This window comes from Dermochelys coriacea, chromosome 8, assembly GCF_009764565.3.
Source record: "Dermochelys coriacea isolate rDerCor1 chromosome 8, rDerCor1.pri.v4, whole genome shotgun sequence".
Taxonomy (NCBI): Eukaryota; Metazoa; Chordata; order Testudines; family Dermochelyidae; genus Dermochelys; species Dermochelys coriacea.
In genome coordinates, this window is record NC_050075.1 from 38,634,325 (window position 1) to 38,654,147 (window position 19,823).

Below are 19,823 nucleotides of genomic sequence, written 5' to 3' on the forward strand. Positions count from 1 at the left end.
ACTGATATACAGACACAGATCGGTGATAGGGCGAACGACGTCTGTCATAACATGGGGAACGTCGACATGGGAACATCGACCCTGTACTGGGGAGTAACGTCTGGGGGGAGGGTTTGGGCGACTGATGGCGCAGTTGCAACCTGCCACGGGATTGCTTATCTGGCGATCTGCAGCACTCCCCCGCCCCCGGGGGGTCTTAACAGCTGGCTTGCTCTCTCGGGGAGCCTTAGTCTGGTCCTGCAACACTGGAGACGTAACAGGAGCAGGGGAGACCTGTGCTCTCTCTGCTCTTGGGTCTGGGATGACGACAGTGCAGGTAGGGTGGTGGGTCCCATACCACTCACCAGAGTCGGTGACAGACCTTTAATAGGACTAAGAGCCCCAGCCACGGAAGCACGCTCGCGCTGCTCTGGAGAAGGCTGGCGGATAGGCCCAGTGCCTCTACTGGATGACCCTTGGGCCTTCTTGCTCAGTGTTCGTGAGCGCTTCTTCGCCTTCTTCTTCGGCACCGGCGACAGTGAATGACGCTGAGAGGACCAGGGTGCTGGTGGCGCACTGTGCAGAGAGGCCGAAGTACTCAGTGTGGCCTGCACACAGGGCTTGAAAGCCGGACGGAGAGCGGACACCATCAGGAGGGCTCTGAGGTGAATGTCCCTCTCCTTCTGGGTGTGAGACGGAAAGTTCTTACCGATTCAGCAACGCTCCTTTATGTGCAATTCCCCCAAGCATCTAAGGCAGCTGTTGTGGGGGTCACTCACAGGCACAGGCCTACCAAAGATCAAGCAGGATTTAAACACTGGAAGTCCCAGCTGGGACCCTAGCTAACAGCTAACTATGTTACTTAATACTAACTGCAATTAAACAAAGGCCCGAAGTCCAATGGAAAAACACCACTAGCTCTTGATAAGCAAGAGAGAGAGGCGCTCCACCATGGGCGGTAAGAAGGAACTGAGAGGGCGTGGGCCGGCAGTGCATAATATACCATGGCAGGGCGCAGCACACTAGAGGGTGCTACAGTTGGTCCTACGGGTACTGCTAAGGCAAAAATCTCTGACAGCTGCACATGTGGGCATGAGCACACCTAGAATGGAATGGACATGAGCAAGCACTTGAAGAAATTAAATTACACTCCCAGGAAGTGGCTCTCAAGCTGTTGCCCACAGAACCCTTCCTGCTGCTTTGCAGCTTGAAGCTGCAGATTGAGGTGGGGGTGACGCAATGGCCTTGGAAGTTATCGCTGTTTTACAAAGTGATCAGCAGAATCATTCCACGTGCTGTACTGCGTCCAGTCTGGGGTACTTTATTAAATGGGCATGTAACAATTCTGAAAAAGGCCCAGCAAATAGCTACCAATAGATCAGTGGTCTGGAGGTCCACAGCTAGGAGGACAGGCTGGGGATCTTAGTTTTCAGTTTAGAGAATAGGTGTCTAGGGGAAGGGGGAGAATCTTACTGCTGCTGTGTAAAGTACAGTGGACGCCAATCTGGAAATGAAGGAGAGAAGATGAGAGAGAGCAGAGCTCTTCTTCCTTTATCTATCAGCTGTCCCAAGAGACCGAGGGCAGAGACAACACAAGATAGGAATACAGGAATTCCCTCCCCTTTTGTTCAGTGCCTTCCCTGTGCCACGTAATTTGCCACATTTTACATAGGAGGTAAGCTCCTCGGCTCACTCTCTTTGGTCTGTGAAGAACTCTGCAATGCTATGGGAATGTATAAATCAGAATAAACCCAACACCAAAGTCTAATGCTCTGTGCTGCTGCTGGAAGCCAAGGCGTTCACACAGAAACATTCACTATGCTTAGTCAGAGTACCCCTCCATGTGCTGAGCTGTCTCCATCACTGAGACCCCAACCAGGGGCCCAAAGCCACTTCTCTTTTCTCTTGCAACCCACAATATTGCTACAGCTTTGCATTCAGACCAGAACCTCTGCTGCCCCTCACTTATCAACATACTGCCTCTAGTACCTGCATTCATGTCGATCAGCTGCTCTCTCTTCTGCTGCTTCTCCAGTCTTTCCTTCTCAGCCTTCTCCTTGGCTAGTTTTGCTCGGCGCATCTTCTCCTCTGTCTCATGCCGCTTCTGATTCTCCTTGGCAGCTTGCTGCAAATGAGAAAAACAGCTATTTGGGCAACTGATGACGCAAAGGTCTGAGAGGGGGGTAACTGTACGGACAGAGTTACTTTCCCAGTGAGAAAGGATGAGAAAAGATCACACCAGGGCTGGGTGCACAGGATGGAATGGTCTGAGCTAAGTAGTAGGATGAGGAAAAGGTCCCTTGGCTCACCAGAAACATGTTCCTGAAGTTGTGCAGATCCATGAAGAACTCCTCAATGGATATTTTCTTGGGGTCAAACAGGAAGTACTGGCCCATCTCCTTAAAAAGGTTCTCCATATTTGAGTGCATCATTCGCAGCTTTTCATACTGCTCCTGAGCATTCTTCACAAAGATGTGAAATCTGAGAGTCAAGGATTAAAATCAGCTGCTTTGTGGAAACACGGGGCGAGGGATAGTGTGTGCATGCACCAGAATTATCTGGTTAACCAATTGGCTCTTCTCTAGCTTGCAAGATTCCTCTGACAGCATAGAGAGCTTCCCCTCCAACTGCAGTGATCCCCAGCATACTCAGCTGGGTGCATCCCAGTATTCTCTGCTCAAGAGGTCAAGGGTTCAGTGTCTTATGTTAAAGGGGGAGGAGGAAGGGCGAGGTGTGAATATGCATGGCATGCACTGGACTTCCCACAGCACACTCCTGCCAGGGATTCCCTTACAAAGGGAGACCTTACAGTGCACCAGTGCTGCTCCTTCTGTATGGCCCATACTACCTGTGACGTTCCCCTCTGGTGTTATCTGGACCGGTGATCTGCTAGGTCACGCCAATCCTTGACTCTGGGAGCCAGGCTTACCCTGCTCTGATGTGAGAACCCTCACTCCTGAGCTGTTCAAGCACACCTCTGGCATGTAAGATGCTCCTTGGATTCTGCAACCGAATGACACTAGCCGGTCCCAGACACAACCCTAGGAACCTCTGTCTTGCAGTGCTCAGTTATGCCCACTGGATGCTGCAAGCTTATATGAGTTCATCAATTTAACAAAGAAATTGACATGCACCAGGCTTGTTATCCCAAGGGGAGATTCTGACACACTTCAAACCAAACGCACTGCTTCAGGTAGAACAAACAAACAGATTTATTAACTATGAAAGATAGATTTTAAGTGATTATAAGTCAAAGCATAACAAGTCAGATTTAGTCAAATGAAACAAAAGCAAAATGCATTCTAAGCTGATCTTAACATTTTTAATGCCCGTACAAACTTAGAAGATTCTCTGTCTGGCTGGTTGGCCTTCAGCCAGGCTCTCCCCTTTGATCAGCGCTTCAGTCGCTTGGTGTGGTGTCTGTGGAAGAGAGAGGAAGAGCATGGCAAACGTCTCTCCCGTTTATCATGTTCTTTCTTCCCTCTTGGCTTTGCCCTCGCCCCCCTTCACAGTCAGGTAAGCATTACTTCATTGCAGTCCCAAACTGACGAAAGGAAGGGGGGTGACTCACTCAAGAGTCCAACAGATCCTTTTGTTGCTGCCTAGGCCAGTGTCCTTTACTCCTGTTTGTCCCATACATGCCCTGATAATGTGTGAACTGCCTCTCTGCTCTTGGAGAGTTTTTGCCTGAGCTTGCTTTAAGCCATGAGGATATATTTTCAGCCTCATAACTATACACATGAAATTATAACCTGTAACATTACTGTGACAATTACTATAACATCACTATAACAAAAACGCTCAGTGCATTATGAGCCTTCCGAAGACACCCGACATGACAAACTTTGCATTGGATATCACAAAATCATTTTACAAGGATGAACATGGGGATGCTAGGTGTTCCCCCGAGGTACAGAGTGTCACACCACCACAATACAGTGGGAGTCAAGACACCTGCATCCCAAATCCATGCAACTCACCAGAATCCCCTCAGCCAGAACAACTACCTGTCAGCCTGACCATCACCCTGCAGTGTGCCTGCATCTGAGCGCTTTTGTCCCCAAAACACATGCAAATACAACGTATCTACATCCCAGTTTTGTCCCCCGACAGTAGCATGGGAATACTCTCACTCATGGTAGATGCCAAGTATCAACTCTCATCTCACAGAACACTGGAATTCCCTTGCCTGTGGTAGCAACTCCCCAAGTCAATGTAGCATGCCAAGTATTGCCCTCAGTAGAGGTACACTCTGCATTCCAGCTGTCACCATATGGTGCACAGAGAATCCTGCTGTCTGTGGCACATAGCTGCAGACCAACTTCCAGCAAACTCGCAAAGTGCCAAGCATTTTTGGCATCCAGACGAGTAACAGACACAAGAGCCCACAAGGCACTGGGGATCCCCTTGCACACAGCATCCAAGGACCTGGAACTAAGTGGAGATTTCCCTGCTGATGGCATTTAAACAATGAACCAGGGATCCCTTCAGTCATGCATGAACATGCCTTTCCCCAAGACCATGTCAGAGATGTCTTCTTCCACAGGACATACCCATGTGCTAGCTCCCCACAACCTTGCAGTGCACTGGAGATCCCTTCTGCCCTAGCACGTGCCCATGTACAGGCCCCTCTTTCTCAGGGTAAAGGATATCGTCATTTTTTCGACAAATTTGTCCTTCTCATCTGTGGCAGTGGGAAATTTCTCAACATCGTGCTGCAGGTCTGAAATCTGTTTCCTCATCTGATCCAAATTCTTCTGTAAATTCTCAGCAGAGACTGAAAGAGATAGACAAAGATGGAGTATGATATTCCCAACATAGACATCAAAATCAAGGCCTTGTCCACAATGGGATTTTAAACACAACTGTAACTGCACCCATGCAGAGAAAAGGCACTATTTATAGAGCCCTGCAAATCTGCGGATATCTGCTTTATGTCCATGGATATCCACATCCACGGGGCCATGTTTGTGGATTGGATGTGGATACAAATTTTGTATTAGGGCTCTAACCATTTACACTGGTGTAGCTTAACCCAGTTCAAAGCAAGGCTAGTTCCACCAGTACATTGGCGTTGTGCCAGTGCAGACAAGACCAAAGCTCCCTGGGGTCCCTGGCAGCAGTTCATACCATAGACAGGGCCCTATATACTCATGGATGGTATCAGCTCAGGTGGAGGGCAAAGCAGACTTGTTTTCTTCACCCAGCAGATGGACGATGTCTCCAGCATTCCACTCATTCCTCTTCCCCTTTCCAACTGGGCACAAGCAAGGGATGATGGGCCAGATTCCTGTCCCCACTATGCTGCCTTTGAGCCATTCTTGTAAGGGGCCATACACAGGCTGCCTGTGACTTCCCCCAGCCTAGAGGTTCTACACCATCTTCCTTTGCAACCCCCGGCCTAGGAGATCCTCTATGGTTCAGTGATTTCTGGCTGCCAGAACAGTTTCTTTGGGTCACAGATAGCTTGGTGGCACTTGTAGCAGCCCTCAGGCTAAACAAGGATTGGGGGTCTACAAAGATAGCATAAAACCACCTTTGCCCCCTTTCCCACGAAGCACAGTGCACTTGAGAAACTGGGTATGTGTTTATATTAGAACTTCTATTGTGTGTGGTCAGAAGAGAGCTTGAGGGCTAAAAAGGAATATGTGATCAGTACTAATGAAAGAGAAATACTGAGAGGCTGGTTAGGGAATGCAGAATTGGGAGAGGGGCCAGGACCCCAGGCACTCTGCTGAGAGCTTCCATTCCTGCTCTCTGAAGGAAGGATACATCTGCTGTCTGCATCCTGCTGCTCTCCTCTTTCCTTCCTCCTTGGACACTGACTCAACACAGCCAGCCTTCCACACAGGACAAATAATAGATATAACAAATGGAAGGATGGATGCCTGGGAGTACAGCGAGCGTCCCTCACTACCCTACACAGCACAGCGCAGCCCTACTACTCAGTCCAGACAGGCCTTCCTTTTACCATACTCACAAAACCACATACCACTGGGAACTAGCTTCAACAGCAACCTTTTAGCCTAATGTCCATTTACACAGAAACAAAAACAGTCTTTGTTCCACATGCTCAAGATCCACTCTCCCATTCCTAGCCATACACAGAGACAATCCTCCACTCTCCCAAAACAATATCAACACCCCACATGTAACCCTGAACCACCTTTCACCTATTCTGACCCCACCTTCTGTAACACTCTCCACCCACATTACAACAACAAATACCTCGACTGGCTTTCTCCACATGGATGAGCTCATCAGGGAACTTCATTATGTCAGGGTACTGCTGCTCACACAGCTCAGTCAGGAAGTGCAGCAATGTTAACTTCTGATCAGCGGATTTTGTGTCTCGGAGCTGGTAATGAGAAAACTGGCTGTGAGAATGGGACAGCATACAGATTACTTGAAACTAGCCAACAGTGGTTTGCTGCCCCAAGCACAGATGCCTGGAGGTTTCCCTGTGTGAAAAACACAGAGGAAGCAATTCCCTGACTTGCCCCTGGAAAAAACCACTCACCTTGCAGAGGAAGCTAATGTTGAAGCCAAAGGCACCAGCATTCCTGGAGCCTGCATTCATGAAGTTGCCCACCAATAGGGTTATCTCCAGCAGGCTGGAAAAACTCTTACTTGTGCGCACTTCCTCACAGGCTGCTGTTACTGAGACAATCTCAGGCTTGATATTCTCCACCTGCTCATTAAATTGCAGCTTGAAGAGGATGGCATTGAGGCGGGGCCGCAGGCAGGAAACTGAGCTAATCTGAGAAGGGAAGGGGACAGGAACAGTGTCACACACAGGGGGAAGGGAAAACAAGATGCTCTGAGAAGGGAAGGGGACAGGAAAGGAAGCCTACTTACCAGTGATGGTAGCTCTTTGCAGATCCACTCTCTAGGAGTTGCGTGCTATACCTTGCGAGTCCCAGAATCATTTAAGAGCAACTAGCCATAGAAGATGCACACACACTGACACTCAGTCAAACATAAGGTACATTAGATTTTTTTAATTGAGGCTGTAATGCCCACATGCCTAACTATACTCAGTTCCACTCCATGTATGCAAAATCTAATTCTAGACCACAAAGATGAGGGGAAAATGGGCAAGGAAGCATAGTTCTGCAGAGTAAATACACATGGAAAACTTCAGTTACTGGAAGGTAAACTGCCCTTCCCTTGCATACAATTGTCATTGCAGATTCCCACCCTAAGGCCACAATTCCAGAAAGCATGAAAATAGGCTCTGAAGTCCTGCTGGCTTCAAGCACATGAAGGCTGTGCTTTGGTGCTTTCCTGAATAGGGATGCTTTTCCAAATCAGAGTCTAACATCGGATTTGGGATGTAGTAGCAATGAACCTGCGTTAGGGTTACCCAGAAGCATATATTTAAACAGAGACAGAAACGCTGGCCTCCCAAGGTGAACATCAAATCCAGATCCAATCTCAAGAGACTACACCCGAACGTAGCCATGACACAGGATCTTCATGGTAGTCTTAGTCTCAAAGAAGCAGGCCATTGAAGCAGCCATAACTCCTTGACACTTGAACCCCCATCTAAGATAACATAGCTGAATGTACATTGTTACTGATCGAAGATTGCTTGTTGCTTGGTCTTCTTCCTTTCTTATGACAACCAGGCGATTTATTAACCTGTTTAGTTCTAGCTCAATAGTAGCTTCATGGCCAGCTTGTGGGCTTGGAAAGAAGTTCAGAAGGGAAATGGCCTGGGATGAAACTTACATTATCTCGGTCAGGAATTGACTCAAGCAGATCATCCATGAGTCTAGGGAGGGTCAAGTTCAAATCCCAAACACTAGGTGATTTACAGATTGGTGGGCATACAGGCAAAAGACCCTTTGGAAATAGTTTCACCAAAGGATGAGCAATGACAATTACCATCCAATGTGGAACAACAACTCATTCTAGGGACTAAATGTACCTTAACTATAGAAAAAGATAACCCAGATTTCATCAAGAACAATGAACGCTCCAAAATGACTAGAACAGGCCATACCTGAGATGCCACATCCTTACTATAAGAACACACAGAAATGCTTCTATTTGAATAAATGACTCAAAGCATCTAAGATTATCTAAGGTTCCAACATCCGTGCCACTAGGTGAAGCGACTGGCTCAGAATTTCCTTCTGGAAACTCTGGTTAAGAGCACAGGTAGTTATTTCATAAGCACAAGAATGCCCAAATACCACAACTAATGGGCCCCAACCAAGATTATTAGGATTCTGTAATCCAATTCTTGTCTTGCTTTCTACAATAGAAAATGGGGGTGGGGAAGGACTAGAACCACGTGTCTAAGAAATTAGATATCCCACCCCTTGGGTGGAGAACAGGCTTGGCTGTGGTCAAGTCAGTGAACTAGACTGGAAGGAAGGAAGGAAATTATTATTGGTCTGGGCTTTCCATTGGCATTTCATGACCAGGTTTCACCCTGGGAATAAGATGTGGCTGAAGAAACTGGCTGATGCTGGTAACTGGTAGACATTGTGATGATCCCCTGAGTCTACTTACTGAACTACTGGAATGAAGATAGCGCCCAGACTGAACACTAGACTGCAGCTGCTGATGCTGGTGGGATATTGAAGAGTGGGACCTTCACAGGCAGCACAGTGGGATCAGATGCTGCAAGGGAAATCCCTAAATTCCAAGACATCAATAATTATTCTACTGCCATGAAATATCCGTATCCTTTGTTCTCATCCTCCCAGCCCCTATAAAAACCACCCAGCTATGACTAAATTGAAAATTCTTACTGATGTAAAACGTGATGACTGTTTTCCAGGATGAGTTTTGTTACTGTTCTCTGGGCACCCTGACTCTACTCTTTGGGCATTGGCTCCTGTGATGCTGGCCAAGGCAACCCAGCTCAGAACCTCCTCTTCCCCATATGTGCCAGGAAAGGGAAGGTATTGGTTGATGGCTTCAGCAGCTTTTCTCCCCAGCTTCTCAGGACTTAGCTACTGCACTGTTCTCCAGCCTACAGTTGTGTCTCCTCCACTCCCTGGACCCTTATTTCTTGCTTTCCTACCTGCTGGTTGGCTCCATAAAGGAGCATGTACTGTGATCCAATTAACTTCCCTTTGTGGGGAAAGTTGCAGAGCAAGAGGAAGCTGCAGGCTGGTCCAAGCAGGGCAGGGTGACAGACAGAAAACAAAATGTCAGATGTAACAGATGAGAGACCTGGGAAGTGTAAGTGTTCAGTGACTATACTGAAACATGCCAGACAGGCTTGGACTTTTGCAACATTAAGTGTTAAGTGGGATTCCTGGGGAATCCCTGAGGGTGCTTAAAGCAAATTCAACAATAGTGCTTATACAAAAACCCAGGCTCTTGAAGCTTTGTCCTGAGGAGAGGGACACTGACTGGAGATGCAGGAGATCAGAGATCAAAGGCCGAAACGCTAGAAAGAAACAGCTGGATTGTCCCAAGCTTGTTCTAGTTCTTGATCTGAAGCCTGACATGAACTTGCAACCAGGAGAGCTAACCCTTTTTACTGTTTATGTTTTCTGTAATTCTAGGATTTGCCCAATGGGACAGTGCCCTAAGAATAAATGTATTTTGTTTTGTGAAGGCTGGCTGGTAACTGGAATTAAAAAAAAAAAAAAAAAAAAGGTAACACAAACCAGAGTTGAAGTGAGAAGCTGGGGAAAGGGAAATTATCACCAGAAAAACACTGCTGAGTAGCGGCATCATGAAGTGATCCCACCTGAAGTGCCCTCTTCGACAAGCTATGCCACACCAGGTGCAGCTGCCTAAGTTTCCCCTTCACTGCTTCTGAGTACAAACAACCCTTTAATTGCACATAAACCATAATGCAAGCTCCACAGCCATAGTTCAGATAGTACATCAAGTAAAGCCCCAGCATCCCTCTCTATACTGAGGCTCTCCAGTGCAGCTCCAGGATCTCTCACCTTGGGGGGGAGGGATAGCTCAGTGGTTTGAGCATTGGCCTGCTAAACCCAGGATTGTGAGTTCAATCCTTGAGAAGGTCATTTAGGGATCTGGGGCAAAAACTGGGGATTGGTCCTGCTTTGAGATGACCTCCTGAGGTCCCTTCCAACCCTGATATTCTACGATTCCTTGTCCCCAGTTTTCTGGCCCTCTGGCTTCAGCTAGCCAGCACATAGCCTCCAGCCCTCGCTTGGGCTCAGGAAGCTCAGCAGGCTAATCCCTCCACTGGCTTCCTGACTAGTTCTCCCTCCTCCTTCAGTCTCCTCACTCACAGATAGCTCTCATTTTCCCTTTTCTTAGCGCTCTCAAGCAGCTCTGAGTCTCCCTCCTACCTCCAGGTCCTAGGTGCCCTCGTTTAATCCTAACTGGGAGGCAGCTGACAATTCCCAGGTGCTCTGGCCCCACTCCCTCTTGATGGCCAGTGACACAGAAACTATCATCTGTAACCCACTGTGAAGGCAGAGAGGCATCTGAGCATCAATGTGTGCAACCCTCCAAAACTGTTTCAGGACTCACAAGATAAAATGCACAACTCCCAGACAGCGGACATGCCAAGGCAATGCCATGAACACACTAAGTGGGAGGTAGGGGGGATCACATCTGGGAAGAGAAGGGGACAACAGCATCACACACACTGCAGGCCTGGTGGGGAGATTCCACATACTGTACACATGAGCAGCTGCACAATGGTATCCTATCAAACCTGTCTCTGACTCCAAGGGCAGGGCACTCACCACAACACCAAACTGCTCAGACTCAGCCAGTTCATTGTATTCGTCTCCCAGCTCTGACAGCATTTTCAGCTGTTCTGGCTCTGGCATCTGCTTAATCAGGTTCTGAGGGAGAAACACGTGAGTCAGTGAAGCACAGTCATATGAATCAGGCCCCCTGGCTAGAGCAAGAGAAGGTGGGTGACTCTTACATGATGTGGAATGAAGGCAGCTCTGGAAGCCATGGACCCTCCTACCCATGAAAGGAGTTAGTTCTCTTAGGAAAGATTGATATCCCATCAGCTCATTTCTCCAAACAGACCTCAGTCCAGCAAATACAAGGCAGTCTCCACTGCAGGGAAAGATATTTGCCTCCCTGATCCTCACTCACCTGCACCATGGACTCAGTCAGCACAGCCTCATTCACCTCCAGGATTACATTCTTGATCTCCTCGTAAGGCATACGGAAGGAGCCCAGGAAAATCGCTGCCAGGGTAACAAAAAAGCACAAATAAATCTGTGGGGACAGTGTTCAGCCAAGAAATACATAGAGACAAAGTCACTTTATGCCTCAGTTGGCTCTCTCCATTCAGCCCCATCAGGAAGCTTACGCACACCCCTGGACTCATAGGCAATTCCCTAATTCCAACATACTCACAGAGATTCTGTGCACTCTTTGAATCCAACACTTTCAGCTCTTTGACCTTTTTCTTTTGTGTACTCTTCTCCTGTCCGCCTTCCTGGTCTTGCTTTGCTGAGTGCACAGGAAATTAAGGTCAGTAGAGACAAAAGGAGCTTTCACCCACATCTTGGAAGCACAGCGCTTCTCCACACACCTGCCAAATAAAGCTGCTTGCTGCTCAGAGCTCTGTCCAGTCCATGTTCCACAAACCAGTACACAGGCCACAGACATTTACAGAGGAGAGGGAGAGAGCAGGGCGGCTACTCTCACTAGCCTTACCTTCCTGCTCAGGGACAGAGAAGCAGCCTTGACTTTCCCAGACAGAAGAGAAATATCCTAGCAATAGGACATTTGCTGCAATATGTACTGGGCAAGCAGAGAGACCTCAGGGATGGGTGAAAAAGCCCATATTGACAGGACCCTACCAAATTCATGGTCCATTTTGGTCAATTTCATGGTCATAGGATTTTAAAAAATTGTAAATTTCAAGATTTCAGCTATTTAAATCTGAAATTTCATGGGTGTTGTAATTGTAGGGGACTTGACCCAAAAAGGAGTTAGGGGGTGGGGGGGTATTGCAAGGTTATTGTGTGTGGGGAGGGTTGCGGTACTGCTACCCTTACTTCTGCACTGATGCTGGTGGCCATAGGTGCTGACTTTTGGTTTTGCCTGTGGGTGCCCTCCCGAGCCCCACCCCCGCTCCGCCCCCTCCCAAGGCCCCACTCCTGCTCCGCCCCTTCCCCGGCCTGCCCACCGCTCGCTCGTCTCCGCCCCCTCCTCCGAGCACCTTTGACAGTTTTGGAAGGAGGCTATTCACATTAGAGAAGAAAGGTGGGTGAGGTAATATCTTTTATTGGACCAGCTTCTGTTGGTGAGAGAGACAAGCTTTTGAGCTTTCACAGAACTCTTCTTCAGGAAGAAGAACTCTGTGAAAGCTCCAAAGCCCCTCTCTCTCTCTCTCTCTCTCACCAACAAAAGTTGCTCCAATAAAAGATATTACCTCACTCACCTTGTCTCTCTAATTTCCTGGGAACAATAGGGCTACAACAACACAGCATACAAAAATGCAGGATTCACATGAACAGCACAGAGTGACCATCACACCAGGGCACTATTTTCAGGATTCATCTTAGCATAATGTCATCATTACACCAAGAAAGTAGCACTACTAGCACAATAAGATAAATATAGCCATGTGTGCATGCCAAAAATTCACTGTACAAGCACACTCAGATCCACACAGCAGGATAGTAGTGTCAGTTTAGCTCTCAGTTTAATGGGGCTACACTCAGGGACTGAGTCCCAGGGTTCAGCTAAACACAAGGGCACCTGCAAATAGCTGTACTAACAGCAGGATCTACACTGGCCCAACAGGAGGAGTTGCACATCAGGGCACTAATTCCCAATCCCAGTGCAAGGCAATATGGGATCCAGGCATCAGGTCTTTAGTACCAGAATTTGTACTCCCAGGAGAGTGGGATGGAATTATAGAAGTTCCCGGGGAAAAGCCCTCTGTGATCATCCTGGCTCAGTCCATCTCCCTGCCAATGCAGGGCTGATCCTTATTGCATGTTCTGTCCAGTCTCCTTTTAAAAGTCCCAAACCTTGGGGTTTCTAGCTGTGACACTCTATACCAGGGGTTCTCAAACTGGGGGTCGGGACTCCTCAGGGGGTCATGAGGTTATTACATGGGGGGGTCGCAAGCTGTCAACCTCCACCCCAAATCCCGCTTTGCCTCCAGCATTTATAATGGTGTTAAATATATAAAAAGTGTTTTTAATTTAAAAGGGGGGGGATCTTGCACTCAAGAGGCTTGCCATGTGAAAGGGGTCACCAGTAAAAAAGTTTGAGAGCCACTGCTCTATCCCTTGGGAGAGTTGCATACTGTGCTCTGTAAGTCCCATATTTATCATTTCTATATATTCTTTATATTTCATATAAAGCATGCAATGTAAGGTATCATAGGAAAAGTTATGATTTGCTGAAACCCACTGTTCTGTCGAAATATGTACATCATTAAAGTGTATGAAATTATGAGATTGTGCTGTATGGTATTAATGAAACATGCTGCAAATTTGGGAATAGCACAGAAGGCAACTCCCCAGAAACAACAAGGCACTTGACCAAATGGCTGGGTGGATGTTACACAACCATCACCAGCCATTGTGCAGCAAGTGAATGACAATTAGCAATTCAATGACCATCACCAGAGAATTACTCAACCCCGGGACTCAACAATGCCCCCCCTCCCCCCAACATGATGCTTGGACTTGTGTTTGCCAGGGCACATGAGCTAAACAGGAGATAGTTCCAGCCCAGGTTGTACCCCAAGGGTCACACACTAGCCCTTCCCTTGGGAGAAAGAAAAGGAAGACTTGTGGCACACCCCAAGGCAGAGATTGCACTGCTAAGAAGGTTTCCTCTGATAGCTTGGAGTGTCCCTCTCCCCTGCCCCATCCCTTCCCCACTGCCTCTTCCCTTCCACCCCCCCCCCCACTCCCATAAGAGGCAGTCACCCAGATGCCAGGGAGGGGGACCAAGCGCACTGCATGGACATGGCCACTGTCCCTGAGAGGCAGGCATCTCTGACTGGGCAGGGAGGGCAAGCAGGGGAGCACCGCACGCTGCAGCAGCCCAGGAGACAACCTCCCCATGCCCGTACCGGTCCAGCTGCCCGGTGGGGGCTGGCACTCTCAATCTCTCTGTGTTGCAGGGGTCCAGGGGATGTTTTTGGAGACGCCTCTGACTGAGCCCCCTGCCAGATGCAGAGAGCTGGGCAGCAGCCGGTGCCCCCCCATGCAAATGGCCACCAGCCAGCTCTCAGCATAGCCACCTGGGAAGGGGTTTCAGCACCCCCCCAGCCACTCTCACCCCAAGACCCCCTTTGAAATACACTTATCAGCTGCTGCCACTGCCTTTAGTTGGCTGAGAGGTTGAAGCGAGGCTGGGAGCTGCTCAGCTGCAGAGCCATAGAAAGCAGCCTGCTGCCCACGAGAAGCAAGTAGGAGGAGGAGGCGGGGTCATTCAGCCCCTGCCCCAGAAGCAGAATCCACATCGCGGATTGGCTGGTGGCCAAAAAACAGCTAAACAGCCCTGCTGGGAAGAGCTGTTTTGGCTACACTGATCAGTGCAGCAGCTCAGAGCCGGAAACAGCTGATCGGTGATGGCTCCCGGTTCTGCAAAAAACTGCTGATTCCCCCTCCCCCCACCCCCGCTGAACAGCTGATGGGGCCCACAGGCCCCATAAACAGTTGACTGATGCCCGTGAGTGCTGAGCACCCACTAATTTTCCCAGGTTTCAGAGTAGCAGCTGTGTTAGTCTGTATTCGCAAAAAGAAAAGGAGTACTTGTGGCACCTTAGAGACTAACAAATTTATTTAAGCATAAGCTTTTGTGAGCTACAGCTCACTTCATCGGATGCATTTCCCCCCGTGGGTGCTCCAGCCCCAGAGCACCCACGAAGTCGGCGCCTATGCTGGTGGTAGCACTGCCTTCAGAGTTGGGCAGCTGGAGAGTGCTGCTCGGGAGCCCAGCTCTGAAGGCAGCACCAGCAGCAGTGCAGAAATAAGGATGGCATGATGTGGTACTGTCTCCCTTACTTCTGCACTGCTGCCTGCAGAGCTGGAGCCTCAGTCAGCATCCGCCATTCTCTGGCTGCCCAGCTCTGAAGGCAGCAGTGCAGAAGTAAGGGTGGCAATACTGTGACCCCTCCTAAAATAATCCTGCAACCCCCTTGCAACTCCTTTTTGGGTCAGGACCCCCAATTTGTGAAACGCTGGTCTCCCCCGTGAAATCTGTATAGTATAGGGTAAAAGCACGCAAAAGACCAGATTTCACAATCTGTGATGTGTTTTTCACGTCCGTGAATTTGGTAGGGCCCTACATATTGAATCTTCCCCCTGGTGCATTGGCAAAATGTCTCACACCCTGACAGAGGCTCTTTTCTTATCTTTGACTGGCCTTGTGTCACAGGCTCTTTTCTTTCTGGGTTGGGGGATCTTCCAGTCATCACTCCAGGGATTTGCATTTTAGGGGTCTAAAAACACCCTAAAAGAGCCTGGCTCTGGCCCCAGGATCCTATCCCCCTCTGCCATCCTCACCTTCTCAGATATGCAGTAGCTTCCCCAAGAAGAGAGAAGACTGAGATGGAATGCTGCCCAGACACCTAAAAGCTCACTCCTTCATTGGCTGCATGTGACATCATGGGTTGAAGTAATCCCATATTGGAAAGACTGCACCCCCCCATTGATCCCATGATCTCCCAAGGGATGGGAGCAGAGGATATACTAATTCCATAAGACTAGCAGCAATAGAGACCAGCTGATGGAACGAAGGAAAGGGTTATTAACGCCCTCAAACTGCAGCATGGCTATGAAGTCCTCTTGAGTATATTCACAGATTCCAAAGCCAGAAGGGATCATCATGATCATCTAGTCTGACCTCCAGTATAAAACAGACCAGAGAGCTGCCCCAAAATAATTCCTAGAGTGGAACTTCGAGAAAAACATTCAATCTTGATTTAAAAATGGTTAATGATGCAGAATCCACTACACCCTTCAGTAAATTGTTAGGTTTCAGAGTAGCAGCCGTGTCTGAGTCTGTATTCGCAAAAACAAAAAAAGTACTTGTGGCACCTTAGAGACTAACAAATTTATCTGAGCATAAGCTTTCGTGAGCTACAGCTCACTTCTTCGGATGCATTGTTAGTTACTCTCACAGTCAAAGACTTTCGCCTTATTTCCAGGCTGAATTTGTCTAGTTTCAGTTTACCCCCATTGGATTATGTTATCCTTTCTCTGCTAGACTGAAGAGCCCATTATTAAATATTTGTTCCCCAAGCAGATACTTCTAAACTAATCAAGTCACCCGTTAACATCTTCTTTGTTAAGCTAAATAGATTGAGCTCTTTGAATGTATCACTACAACACACATTTTCTAATCCTTTAATCATTCTTGTGGCTCTTTGAACCTTTTCCAATTTATTAAAATCCTTCTTGAATTGTGGGCACTAGAACTATATACTAGTATTTCAGCAGCAGTTGCAGTGCTAAATATAAAGGTAAAATAACCTTTCTACACCCATTCAAGATTCCAATTTATGCATACTAGGATCACATTAGTTCTTTTGGCCACAGTGTCTAGGGGGAGCTTGTGTTCAGTTGATTATCCATCCCCACCCCCTCCAAATGTTTTCAGAGTCACTGCTTCCCAGGATACAGCCCCCTATCCTGTAAGTATGGACTACATGTTTTGTTCCTAAATGTATACATTTAGCCATATTAAAATGCATATTGTTTGCTTGTGTCCAGTTCATTAAGCGATCCAGATCACTCAGTATCAGTGACCTGTCCTCTTCATTATTTACCACAACCCCCATTTTTGTGTCAACTGCAAACTTCATCAGTGATGATTTTACGTTAAATAAACTCATAAAAATGTTATATAGTGTCAGGCTGACAGGCTTTTAATTACTTACGTCATCCCACCTACCCTTTTAAAAACTGGCACATTAGTTCTCTTTTGCTATTCTAGAACTTCCCCAGTGCTCAAAGACTTATTGAAAAGCAACATTAATAGTTCAACCATCTCCTCAGCCAGCTCTTTTACAACTCTTGGATGGAAATCATGTGGACCTGCTGATTTTAAAAAGTCTGACTTTAAAAGCTTCTGTTTAACATCCCCCAGAGAGTCTAGTGGAATAGAAAGTGTGTTATCATCACCATATGATGAGACTAATCTGTTTCCCCCCCAATTACAGAACAGAAATATTTATTGAAAACTTCTGCTTTTTCTGCATTACTATTGATAATTCTACCATTTCCATCTAATAATGGAACTATACCACTGTTAGGATTGTTTTTGTTCCTGATATATTTGAAATACTCCTTATTGTCCTTAATTCTGCTGGCCACAGATTGCTCCTTGTGACCCTTTGCTTCCCTTATTAATTTTCTATAAATTAACAACTTCTGATTTATATTCAATAGTATCAAATTCCCCTTTCTTTCATTTGTTTTTTATTTATATATTAAAAAAATATATAAATAGCTGCCTTCACTTCCCCTTTGAACCAGATCATTTATTTAACCATCACAGCCTTCTGCCTCAATTGTGGCTTTTGGGGTGGCTAGTGCGGTGTTCGTAAATGATTCCTAATTATCGTTCACATTTTTCTGATTAAATTCTTCCTCCCAGCTGGTTTGGCTCATAGGTGACTACAAAGGGCAGAACCAACCCCTCCACCTACTGAGGAGTGCATGAGACAGTATTAAGCTGCAACATTGATCTAAATAACAGATAGATTTCCCGAAAATATATTTGGCAGAAGGAACATTAACTGCCAAGCACATTCTCTCAGGACTGCCCCCACTAACCCCAATGCCCTGCTTTCTTTCACATTGAGACTACACTGCCCAGAGTAACATGGAAGGGAAGAGCCGCATCTCTTTCCTCAAAAGCTAACCCATGATGGTGCTTCCCCTTGGATTCCCTCCCCCTGTCATGTGCTCACACCCTAGGCTAAAAGCAGACAGAGCAGCTACTGAAAACACAGAGTCACTGACCTAATTTTCTCTGTGTACACACACAAATGAAGGACACTGCAACTCAGAGAAGCTTAAAGGAAAAGCAGCTGCTATAACAATTCCCAGAGATCAGAGAGGCTCTTAGGATGAAGGAAGCGCCCATACTATGCTTCTGGGGAGCTCTCTCATGAAGGATTTGGGGTGTGGGCAAAGATAACATGATTAAAGAAAGGGGAAAAACGTAAAATCTATTAAACTGTGCAATCATGTCCCTAGGAAAGGGACAGAAGTCCCATTGCTTGGGACTTTAGGATTAAACTGTACAAAATACCCTGGAGAATAAATTGAGTCTTGGAATTGAGGAAGCAGACAGGAGAAGTGGAAGAGACCTATTAGGTCATTTCTGACTTACCATTCAACAGCACAGTTCCATAAGGAGGCACAAGTGTGGACTAAAAGTGGGGCTGAGCAGCCTAGACAGACAGATGTGGAGAGTGGGGAACGTGCTTAGGCCCTCAGACACTACAGCGATGGATGCTGTATAGACAGAGGATCATCAAGCCACTTTCTTGAACGTGGCCCATACAGGGAAGCACATGAATCCATTTCTTACCAAATAGCTAAACCTACTATACAAAAATAGTCTGTGTGGCTGAGGACATAGCGACCTCCCTAGAGCCAAACCCATCTGAAACCCTGAGCAAAACCACTGGGGAGATAGAGTAGCTGCACTAAACTTCTCTGCCCTTCACACCTTCCACACGAGTCATTGTGGTTCTCCAATGGACTATGGCCAGTGAGGTAAAAAGGCAGATGACTGGAGCACCTACGGTACAAACCCAGATCAGCTACAACCAATTAATAACCTCAAGGCCATATACAGACACACACAGCACTTAAGCAACCTCTCTCTCTCTCTCACACACACACACCCCACACAGAGTCACATTAACCCAATCACAACCAGCAGAATTGTTCCACATGGGAAAGTGGTTAATTGGCCCACAATGCCTGCATACACACAAATCAAAGCCTGACAATCACTAAGAGCTTCCCTCCAACTGTATAGATAAAAATCACTCAAATCAGAGAGAGAGAGAGAGAGAGAGAGAGAGAGAGAGAGAGAGAGAGAGAAAAGAGAAACCTTCTCTGAACCTGGAATGCTCCCACCTTACCTGCCCTGATCGAGTTCAAACCCATCACCCAATCAGAAGCCCTGGAAACTCTGACCCCCATCCTCTTCATGACTGACATAGGCTGGTGATGGTTATCAGTGATAAATCAGAAAGAATATCAATGCCCCCTTCAAATGTGGGTAGGCTTCACCCACTCCTCTTAGAAGATGACCTAGCCAGAGATCAATGCTTTCATCACCTGCAGTTGGGACTAGTGTAACTCACTAGGCTAAGGTGCAACTGCTACAAAGAGGCTGAAGCAACATACCTCATTAGCAACAGAAGTGTATGCAAAATATTATGAATCTCATGGGTCACCATTAACTCCACAGCAGAATTCAAAGCCCTGGTCCCCTAATGTACAAGGCACCTGCCAGATGAGGACTTGGCTACCTCAAAGACTGTCTCATCTTTACAATCCCCAAAACAACTAAATTTCATAGGAACAATGTAGCTGGAGACACCCAGGTCTTGGGAACAGGACCCCCTGCTGTAGGACTACTTGCCTGAAAAAAACTCAAACAAACAGACCGACCCCAAGCGTGATTGTGCTCAGACATAAATAAAGTCTCCCCTACAAACCAACACTCAAAATAATTCCTCCAGGTACAGCATCACACTTCAGGCCAAAACATCTTTTGAGGCTCCTAGGCAGAGCTCAGCAATCATGCAGAGAGGGGCTATACAGACAACTAAGGCCTGGGCTGGGCTGCACTGGGCGGAGGGTGGGTTTGAACTACCATACACTATTCGCTTAGCTGAAGTATCTTAGTTCGAGTTACCTGGCCCT

The 19,823-nt window shown here is 47.3% G+C and overlaps 1 protein-coding gene across 3 annotated transcripts in view; it reads right to left on the reverse strand.

Moving 5' to 3' along the window:
- The window catches only part of DIAPH1 (diaphanous related formin 1), a 179,950-nt gene that overhangs the window by 22,327 nt on the left and 137,800 nt on the right, over positions 1-19,823 (reverse strand). For 2 of the 3 annotated variants that reach the window (XM_043491159.1, XM_043491158.1), the window contains 8 exons: positions 11,311-11,406; positions 11,044-11,138; positions 10,677-10,778; positions 6,500-6,739; positions 6,208-6,337; positions 4,633-4,756; positions 2,289-2,454; positions 1,969-2,104 (listed from right to left, as the gene is read on the reverse strand). In XM_043491159.1, the coding sequence (XP_043347094.1) occupies positions 1,969-2,104; positions 2,289-2,454; positions 4,633-4,756; positions 6,208-6,337; positions 6,500-6,739; positions 10,677-10,778; positions 11,044-11,138; positions 11,311-11,406 (1,089 nt within the window). Of the gene's footprint in view, positions 1-1,968; positions 2,105-2,288; positions 2,455-4,631; positions 4,757-6,207; positions 6,338-6,499; positions 6,740-10,676; positions 10,779-11,043; positions 11,139-11,310; positions 11,407-19,823 lie in introns of all 3 variants that reach the window. The other variant, XM_038412010.2, reaches the window with a different exon arrangement.